We start from the raw sequence: 10,593 nt of genomic DNA, 5'->3' as shown, positions 1-10,593 counted from the left end.
ATACAGCCCAATGGTGTCCTTAGTTTGGTGTGCTGAAACTTGAAAGGCAGGTTTTAAGGTTGTTGCATGATTTTACCATTTATGTCAAAAGATAAAAAGAAACGAAGTCTCACATGGAGGATCCAAAACAGTTCTAACGCATTCGATCCCAATTTCCACACATACCCTTGTGATTCAGTCAACAAACGGGGTCTTCATAAGTAGTATAGTTGCGTAATATGCGTATATATATTGTACTTCTACATAGGTAAGAATAACAAGGAGTCCAATGACAGGCATTACTGCCCTGTGTGGCTGTGTCTGCATCACAGGTTCGAATCGCACCAAGCGCCTTTGGAGGGGGAAGTCGACTGTCGGTGGGATGGGCTAATAACCCTGAGATAGAACTCTGATACCCTTACGAGTTACGACATTAGACGCATGAAGTTGCTCCTCCTGGCATGAATTTTGTTTACTGCGTGAACCAGTAGGGATAGCAAGGCAATTCAATACCATCTTAACTAGCTGAAACGATAAAATGCTTGGTACTTGATTACCTGAACCAATGGTGGGATATATGCACTCCCAACTCCTTATTTATCATTTTCATCAAACCCCCCTTATCACTTCAATGAACTGTAAGTGTTTGTAACCACAACTAATGATAATTTCCATTCTATTCATCAGTAAAACGCTTTAATCCCCACAGAAGCTCGGGACACATAATTTTATGCTTATGCAACGCTATGTACATCGCAAAATCAAACCGCTACAGATTTTGTTATTAGTATAAGTGCTTTTACACATTCTTCAGCAGCAGAAGAATAACCAGCGCACCAACATGGGCACCATCTGAAATCACAAGTGCACAAGTGCACTCTAGGCTGCACCCTATACTCAGCCCACAGCTCTGCTCGCTTGTTCTGCTGTATCAACACCAGAAGACCGCTCCACTAATCTGTCAGGAACACAAATGATGGGTGCATAAATTAGTACATAAGATGTCACAAAGCAGAGGAAGAGGCACAACCAACAAATTATCTTGCCAAACTAAATACTCCCTCCGAATCTTTTTAATCTACACACTTTTCTTTTTGGTTTGTTTCTTTTAATCTACACGCTGTTGTTTTTTCTATTCTTGATAACATATTCCATCTACTTTATCCTCTTTTTCCACCCATGTCATCCACTTTTTATTTTAAACCCACCTATTAGTTTCTCTGTCATACTTCCTCCTTGGTTCTCCCTCAAAGTGAAGTGAGTAAACTCAAAAGAAGCGGAGGGATGAGTACCTAAGAGATTCAGAACCAGGTCCGCTGCCATAATTTGATGATGAAATAGGGTTCTGCTGAACAGAAATTATGTTGTGCGCTGTAACACCAGAAGAGATAGGAGATCCTTGGAAACTTGTCGTTGTATTAGTCCTAGATGAAATTCCTGCAAGATGAAGGATAGCACACAATCTTTCAGCTTCATTCTTATTCTTAAGATTTCTTCCAAAAATGAAATTCTGGATTGCTTTAAAGTTCCTTCACCTAATCAAAATTGATTATGCATTCCCACAAAGGACAAAACACACAAAACTAAAGAAACACCTAAATTTTGATTTGGTCATATTAATTTAGTCTCAATGATTTAAAAATAGATTATCTGATGATAAAAAGGACAATATGGAAGCACCTACTCTTACAAACAGATAAAGCTTCTGTAACTACCAATTGGAGCCAACAGAATTATATCTTAGATTAATGTCCCAAAGACCAAAGACCAAAGACCCAGGTCTTTACCTAACAACGGAAGAATCTCAAGCAGAACATGACCTATTGAGCCTTGAAGAGAGTTATCAAGGTGAAGAACCTTCACCATACTTCCTTAAAGAAACTTTAGACAAACAGGAAAGTGAAGCAAATAACTAAGACACAGATGCAGCAGAGACCTGCCAAACAAGAATGAGATTGATGCGTGCTAATGAGTAGAGACAAAAATATTGAGCAACTTCTCAATCTAGGGAGGTTTCTGTAAATGAGATAAAACACCAGCCTCAGTTGAGGAGGCCAAAACACCTGCATAAGAGGAAGATTATGTAAAAACAGGGAGAGATAAGAGAAGACTTAGGACCCTGGGTGTTCTTTTCACCTGTATTTGACTAATATCGATTTATCAAACCTAAATCGCAATTGGTATTAGATTTGGATAGTCTTCGTGGAACTCAACTTATTTCTCCAGATTAAGTTGATTTCTAGTGGTGAAAAGAGCCAATTTTCAATGATAACTCAGTTTATGAAAAAGAAAACAAAAATTTGATAACAAGACTCAAAAAATCTGAAGATAAATGAGACAGAGCCACCCATTCCACTTCCATAGCAAACCAGCACATAATTGTTAAATCATTTAAATAAAAAGGGAACAAACTCATAGCAAGAGGAAGTAAAAAAGTTAAAGAGTAAAGATAACCAAGGATGATTTCAAAATTCAAACATAAGCTAAATGACTAGTCAGAAAAACAATTCACAAAAAACAGTACATAATTCTATGGAATTTACCTTGAAAAAGCACAACTAGGCAGAACAAAACAGTGAGCAGAGTAGCAAACAACTGGTTTTTTGATGAAGCAACCTTTGTTTCTTTCGCCTTCTTCCAAGCTTTCATACGCTCGACCCTTGCACGCTTAAGCTTAGCAAGTTCATGAAGTTCTCTGATTAACTTCTGATCAGATGAATCCAATGACAAACCTCTAGGTGGCCGTGGCGGTTTTGGGGGCTTTTTGGCACTCATTGCCTTAGGTCTCTCCTTAACTACCTTCTTCTCTAATACATCCCCACTCTTTTCTTCCACTACCATCAATTTCACTTTCTCTGCATCATCACCACAACTCGTACCAATCGACGAAGTTAATCTTTCTTCAAACTTAACCCCCCCATTACTACCCTCAGAGTATAATTCCTTCATCCTATGATTTCCATTTGCTTCACCTCCATTTATATCTATGTTATTACAAGCTCCACCCATTTCAAGATCAGTCTCATAATACCCGTCTTTCGAAGTAACATTCTCCATCATAATAGAAATAACTTATCTACCCCGCAATGCCACAAAACTCATTTCCTCACAATTCACACGCAACCCAGAAAAATTTTACATTAAATTACAATTCTTCCCACAAGATCCAACCCTAATTTCAGTTCCCCCAAATTTAAATTCACTCCAATGTTGGACCAAAACCCTGCAATTCAAATTGAAAATTCAATATCTGCCCCCTTGAAAATTGAAGGAAATTTCAAACAACTATATACTAATCAAATTAATCAAACCTCGAGATACAAATTCAACCATATTATCAAATTAACCTAATAAAAACTCTGAGCAATTAATAAAGCACTAAATTCGCTCAAATCCCAAGCATTAATCAAGCTGAAAACTCACATTCTCAAGACTAATAAACAACAACAAAATGGTTTTTTTTGGGGCTTGTCTTTCCCCTCTTCTGCATCAAAAAAAAAAAAACAACAACAAAATAATCAATTCTAATTAAATACCTTTTCTGGGAAGCGAAGAAACTGCAGATCCAAAGCTGACAGTAGCAGCGAAAAACGAGGGTACTTAAGAATTTAAACCAAAAAATTAAATAAAATGAAACCCAGAAAAACTGAGATAATAATTTGGAGAGAGAAAGAAAAGGATAAGTGAAAAAATTGAGAATGAAAAACCCAGAATTTTATAAGTATATACCTACTGAGGAAGAACTAACTTGGGTTCTTCTCTAACAGTTGTTTGTGAGTCACTGCTTTAATTTAATAAAGAAGAATCATATTTGATATTACTATATGAAAATGAAATGTGTTAGTATGTGTTATGTGGGGTAAAGGCAAAATTTAATGAAAGTGACCCAACAAAAGAGGGAAATCCGGGGGTGTCACCGACACCTTACAAGTTTACAACTCAATTTTATTACCAACTACTACAAGTCTACAAGATTACAAGGGCTTTTTGGGATTGTCTTTCTCTAAATTGTTTTTTTAGAGAGTACTAAATTGGATTTAAGTGTTTGGTCAATTGGGTGGGCTAACTTGAATAAACTACCAAATCATTTTGGATAAGGTGTAGAGGAAGGGATCCGATTTGATTCGACTTGGTTCTTTTGTTGTTAATAGGGATGACAATCTAGTCCGGATTCGACCCTAGTCTACTTTGATCCGAAGGAAAAAATTCGAGCTGACTCCGACAAAAAAATAATTCGAATCTCACTTCGTTTAAAAAGTTCAACTATGAGTCGTAGAATGGTCGGAGTCGAATCTTATAAAATAATCCGACTCCGACTCTGACTTTAAGTCAATTAATCCTATTTTTTTCGTATTTATGTTAATGCATTATTTACGTATAACCTGACTTCGACTTTCAGCCAATTGTATTATATAAGATTTTCCCATTGAAAAATGATTGTTAAAAATAATAGTAATATTTAGATGATTTGTACTATAAAAGATTTTCATATGATTAGTAGATTAATTGTACTAATTAGATTATTGTATTATAGCATACTTTTATATTATAAAAAAAATGGGAAGAAAATAAGTCAGATCGGAGTCGGATATTCAGATTTTAAATCGGGTCGGAAGTTCGGATTTTCGAAGTCGAGTGTTAGACTCGAACTCAGATTTAAAATTCGACTTCTTGTAGGGTCTGAGTCGGATTATGCATGATTTGGTCCAAGTCCGACCCGTTGTCATCCCTAATTGTGACTTGTGAAAAAAGCTAGTAATTTCTACTTTGATCTCATATCTGGAGTTGTATTTAAAGTTATTGAAAGAAACTTGAACCCTAATTTATAATATATTGAGAGGACATAAATAAAACATGGTTCAAAAACATAATTTTATGATTTTTGTAAGTTTTTATCGTAACCCAGAAGTAAACTTAAGCTTGATCCGTTGACCGAAATTATTTTGAGTTAGTCTTGCGTGGACCAAAAACACTTATTTGACATAGTGATCCTTTTTTCCATGTAGTAATCTTTTAAAATCTTAAGTTATACTATACAGTTAATATCTACCATATTGACTTTTTTTTTATAAATATAATCACTATTTCTCACATCAGTTTATCATGATAACTTTGTGACATAGTAATCTTTTTTCACATAGCTAAACTTCGCAATTTATATCTACTCATTTTTAATATGTATTTTTTAATATAATGACTTTTTTTTTTCATAAATTACATGAATTAGCATTAGTGTGGACCAAGTCTATTTTACCATTATTTTTTTGGTGCAAATTTGAATAATTGGTAGCTCTATTTGTGACCTAAGGCTTGGATTTTTCCTACTTAGTAAAGAGACTATTTAGACACTCGATCTTTTATATGTAGACATGTTACAAACCAATTTGATTGACTTTGATATTTCAACAAAAAAATTATCCGGAAATGAAACTTGGACAAGTTTTCAGCCAAGTAACTGTTTTTAGACATAAATCTTCAAAAAAAAATAAAAATAGATTATGGTTCTAGTTGTTCTGTTAAGTAAGAGAAAAAAAAGTATAACCAACCAAATGCTTCTTGTTTGTTTATAATTAGAAAATGATTTATGTGTAATATATATACTTTTTAGCCAATACTATTTCTTTATTATTTTATGTAGTGTCTAATCAAAAATATGTTTGATTAGATGCGTTTTCAGTGACTGGAAAGCAAAATCTTACGAGCCAAAATTGAAAATATCTATTACATCTCTATTACATAAGGGAAGGGGGGAGCAACGGTGTCCTTTTTTGAACTGACTATTTTGCCCCCCTTTCCTTTCTAAATTACAAAATACTTGCTTGATTAGCTTCTACTTGATTAGCTTATATGAGGAAAATTAAAGTTTCCTCTTATTATAACTTTATAGAAATAAAATACCTGCTTGATTAGCTTCTACTTTCACTGATCAACATATGTTTCATGTTATTATCATTGACGACTACATATACATAGCTTTATGCACGCGATGCGTGCGATGACATTTTTAGGCCTAATTATTTCTAAGTAGTAAACAAAAAGAAAATGCAAGTTAGTATTTAAGTTCACCTCCATTTTGTAGAAATAAAATTCTTTGAACTACAATCAAATATTATTTAAAAACACTTTAATAAATAAGTATAAATAATGAACAAATAACGGTATTTTATTTCTATAAAATGCTTTGCAAAAATCATTTCATGCGAAATCAGATTGTGTATGAAAAATTTGAAATTTCATTTCACCTATAATTGAAAATCAAAGTGTTCAAATTTAGAAAAGGAGAAAAATTAAAAACGACCATTTCATGCAAAATCAGATTGTGTATGAAAAACTTAAATTTCCTTTCAAATATGATTGAAACTCAAAGTGTGAACATCTAGAAAAGGAGAAAAATTAAAATGATGAAAATTCTTAAATATCCTGTGAAATCAGAATTTAGAAGTTAGACAAGGAAAAAAAACTAAAATTGTATTATACTTTTCGGTTACAATTTTGGGATCATAGAGAAATTACTGAAATCCATATAAAACTATTATAAATTACAAAAATGAATAAAACCAAAAAAAGAACACGACGATATTTAGTAAAGAACATCATACTGATTATAAAAGAACATGCGCATATAAGACTTGAGAAACAAAAAACTATTCAAAATCACAAAAATGAATGACAACAGAAAAAGAACATGGAAGAATCTTATTCACAAAATACAGGTGAACTTACATACTAACTTGCATTTTCAGTTTGTTTACTACTTAGCATTAGGCCTAAAAATATCATCGCACGCATCGCGTGCACAAAAGGCTAGTAAGTACATAAGTCAAGGGAGGAGTTATGGTTATCCTTAGCTAAATATATATACTTAATTGGATATTAAGATTTTGTACAATCTTTTCATAATTTAAAGATGGATAAAAAATTTCAATAATAAATTAAATAAGCATTAACAAAGTAACTTGACATAATGAGAAAAATGGTTACTCAATAAAAAAAATTACAAATTTAATTTGACTTCAAAATTTTACATATAAATGTTTATCTCAATTTCTAATAACTTTATAGATTACAGTAGTTTGTATAACAATAATTATAAATTACACTTCTATAATTATATTTTGATGAAATTTATTAAGAATAGACTAAAACAATCGACGCACTACATCGCGTACATAGAAGACAAGACTAGTGTTAATTAAAGTAGTTTTAAGGCCATGGTTGTAGGCTATCGTGATTCATATATACATAACTTAAAGAAAAACTAATTTATAGGGTTGTGACATTTTACTTGTGATTTGTCATATAATTTGCACTCAGTAAAGTTTCCATTACAATGTTTTTTGGTTTTCCATTATAATCACACTCATCCAAGTGTATAACAGAAGAGTCATATTCGTGTGATTTGTCACTTTTATTTTATCTTCTCTATTAAGACAATTGTAACACATGTTATATAAATATCTTTTATTTTGTCTTTTCTATTAATTGACTTATTTGACAGTTCTAACTTCTAACATATGTTATTTAATGAAAAACTTAGATTTAGAAAAATGACAATGATTTTCGAGAGACTTATATATATAACCTTTTGGATTTTCTCATTCCTTTCTTAGTTGATAATTTGGACTAAACAACTACTACTAAAACTTTGATGAATTAGTATTATGTTGCCCAAATACTTTTAGGTATTGTCATTTGTTATTTATTAAAAAAAGAAGCAAGTCATCAAGTCAATTTTTTTTTCTTTATTGCCATTTGTTATGCGGAAGCGTTTAATTAAACCAACGAGAATTCACAACAACCAAGCACACACACAAGAAAAACAAGAAAGCGAATAAATGACACACAAGATTTAACGAGGTTCACTATCAACGTGATAGCTACGTCCTCAAGGCAGAAAAAACAAGATCGCTTCACTATGAACGAGACGATTACAAATACAATAGGCAAGATTCAATTGAATAGACTTTCAATTGAATCTCAAAGACTCTCTCTAATCTTCTCTATTGTGTTTTCTCTAATCTCTCTCTAGTATTTTTGTGGTTCAAAGCCCTAAATATGACAAACATATTTATATGAAGTCTAAGATACAAGCCCTAAGTCGTAAAATAAAAAAAAACCCAGAAAAATTCCGCCTCCCCGATAGGTGCGGGAGCACCATCATCTGGTGCGGGAGCACCAACCTGATGTGCGGGCGCACATGCCTCAAGTGCGGGAGCACCAAAGTTTCTGCCTCACTCTTGAAATCTGTCGTAGTGACGTGCGGGAGCACCACATCTTGGTGCGGGAGCACTTGACATGGTGCGGGCGCACCTCCATTTGGTGCGGGCGCACCACTCGTGCCGAGAACAGCTCTCTCGCGCAAGTCACACTTCACAAATCTCCACCTTGACTTGCATCTACCACACGACTCCACCTCGAAACCATCAACACATCATGTACCTCTGCAACAGTACGCGAGATACTCATTTCCCTCCTGCTCATGCATCTTTCACCCGATGCAGACTTGCCCTCATATGAGTCTCACCCAATCTCGCCAAGATCACTGACCACTCATCATGAACGACCCTGTCTCACAGCCTATGAGACCCATGTTGCGCATTCACCTGAAACCCAATTTATTACCCGTCGGAAATCAAATCGCCTTCACTGAACCGCAAACACACTAGCTCCACCTTAATCAAGACGAGCCAATACCCTGCCAGTTGCTCCAACTAGAGCCATTTGCACTTACGTCTAAGTACCCAAAACAAATCACCCTTGGCGCAGGGGAACTTCCGTCAAAGTTCTTCTATGCTCGCGCCGGAGCACTCCACCCCGTTCTCATTGGAACGCAGGCAACTCCTCCTGGAGTTCCAATCTAGCTACCTCTTGGTGACTTCTCCCAGAATCACCTCTCAACCCAACACTCCCTGGCAAAGACATGTCGCTCGAGATCCCATAGCTATAAGCTGGCACACAAGTATCGATAGAACCGAACCTTATCATACCAATCTGCTGCTGAGAGACCCTTGGTTGTTCTTCTTGATGACCCTTAGTTTCAACCAGTTGTGTAGAAGTTCCCACAAACTCTACCTCACTGTTGACACTCTCATCCTCAACCCAAGTAGTACTCTCAACCCGGTTGTTGAACTCATTCTCGTTGACTCTGACCCCTCAACATGTGTAGAAGCCCCCATAAGCTCCACCTCACACTCAAGACCATCATTTTTCAACCCAGAATGCAGCTTCAACTCAAAATCATCTCTAGCCAGTGTTGTACCCTGCAAATCATACAAGTTACCCACACCTGACTTCACGCCACGAAGTAACTCACAAGAACCCTTCACCACACGCAAAACTCCATCCCCTCCTTGGAATCGAAAACCCTTACGGTCTAACATCCCAAGAGATATAAGTTTCTCTTAAGTTGTGGAACATGCCTCACGCCTCTAAGATCCTTAACTCTCCCATCATGCATTCTAAACCTCACAGAGCCTACTCCAACCACCTCACACACCGTATTGTCACCCAAAGTAACACTACTCTTGCATAAGCTATAGGTCGAAAACATCTCCTTGTCAGAACACATATGTGAAGAACATCCACTATCAAGAACCCACTTATCTTCTAAGCGTTTCTCCTCATGGACAATTAGAGCTAAATCCTCCTCAGAATCGTAGTCAACCTTATTTTGTTTTGCAAAAGAAGCCGAACCATCCTTCTTAGGACATTCACTCTTCCAATGACCCGGTTCTTTACAATAATGGCAAAGATCACTACTTTTAGGGCCCTTCGACCTAGGTTTTCTCCTATCCCTACTCGAATCTCCCTTATTTTTCTCAGCATTTGCTACCAAACCTGCAGAATAATCACGATCCTCTACCATATCACCAGTTGCTTTATGACGCAATTCCCTAGTAAAGTGCCGACTTTACCTCCTCTAGGGACACAGTGTCTTTTCCAACCACAAAAGACTCTACAAAATGTTCATAGCTACTTGACAATGAAACCAACAATATCAACGCAGCATCCTCATCCTCAATCTTAACATCTAAATTACGCAAGTCCAGTAAAATAGAATTCAAACGATCGAGATGATCTTTTAGGGACATACCTTCTCTCATGCGTAGGCCAAACAACCTTTGCTTCAATAGCAATTTGTTTGTGAGCGACTTTGTCATGTACAAACTCTCCAGTTTAAACCACAAACCTGCAGCCGTGATTTCATCTGCAACCTCTGTGATGACATCGTCCGCCAAGCATAGCAAGATAGTGGAGTGTGCTCTTTCCTCCATAGATTCCAACTCGGCCTCAGTTAGACCAGTCAGATTTCCCTCTTTTGATGTCGTTGTGAAACCCTTAATCAATGGTTTCCAGATACGTTGTTGTTTCAATAAAGCTCTCATCTTTATCTGCCATAGCCCAAAACTATTCCTTCCCGTAAACTTGTCGATCTTTAAGGTTGTTGTTGCCATGTCCCAAAAGCGATTAACCCCGGTGTTAACCTGTAGCTCTTGATACCACTTGTTATGCGGAAGCGTTTAATTAAACCAACGAGAATTCACAACAACCAAGCACACACACAAGAAAAACAAGAAAGCGAATAAATGACACACAAGATTTAACGAGGTTCAC

General features: G+C 35.7%; 1 protein-coding gene across 1 annotated transcript; it reads right to left on the bottom strand.

Moving 5' to 3' along the window:
* Nucleotides 1–638: 638 nt before the first annotated feature.
* LOC104888475 (hypothetical protein) lies at nt 639–3,784 on the bottom strand. The gene is made up of 4 exons (XM_010673464.4): nt 3,516–3,784; nt 2,523–3,202; nt 1,272–1,416; nt 639–937 (listed from the first exon to the last, which is right to left on the bottom strand). The coding sequence occupies exons 2-4, from the start codon at nt 3,037–3,039 to the stop codon at nt 877–879; spliced, it is 723 nt and encodes a 240-aa protein (XP_010671766.1). The 5' UTR covers nt 3,040–3,202; nt 3,516–3,784; the 3' UTR covers nt 639–876.
* Between the last annotated feature and the right edge of the window lie 6,809 nt (nt 3,785–10,593).

This window comes from Beta vulgaris, chromosome 3 (genome assembly GCF_026745355.1).
Source record: "Beta vulgaris subsp. vulgaris cultivar EL10 chromosome 3, EL10.2, whole genome shotgun sequence".
Taxonomy (NCBI): domain Eukaryota; kingdom Viridiplantae; phylum Streptophyta; class Magnoliopsida; order Caryophyllales; family Amaranthaceae; genus Beta; species Beta vulgaris.
This window is presented reverse-complemented; position numbering and strand designations above follow the sequence as displayed.

Coding starts and splice junctions, on each gene's coding strand:
- LOC104888475 (XM_010673464.4), bottom strand. CDS start 3,039: ATGATGGAGAATGTTACTTCGAAAGACGGGTATTATGAGACTGATCTT. Junction 1,417..2,522: donor CCTAGTTGTGCTTTTTCAAG/GTAAATTCCATA, acceptor TTCATCTTGCAG/GAATTTCATCTAGGACTAAT. Junction 938..1,271: donor CCTGGTTCTGAATCTCTTAG/GTACTCATCCCT, acceptor TGTTCCTGACAG/ATTAGTGGAGCGGTCTTCTG.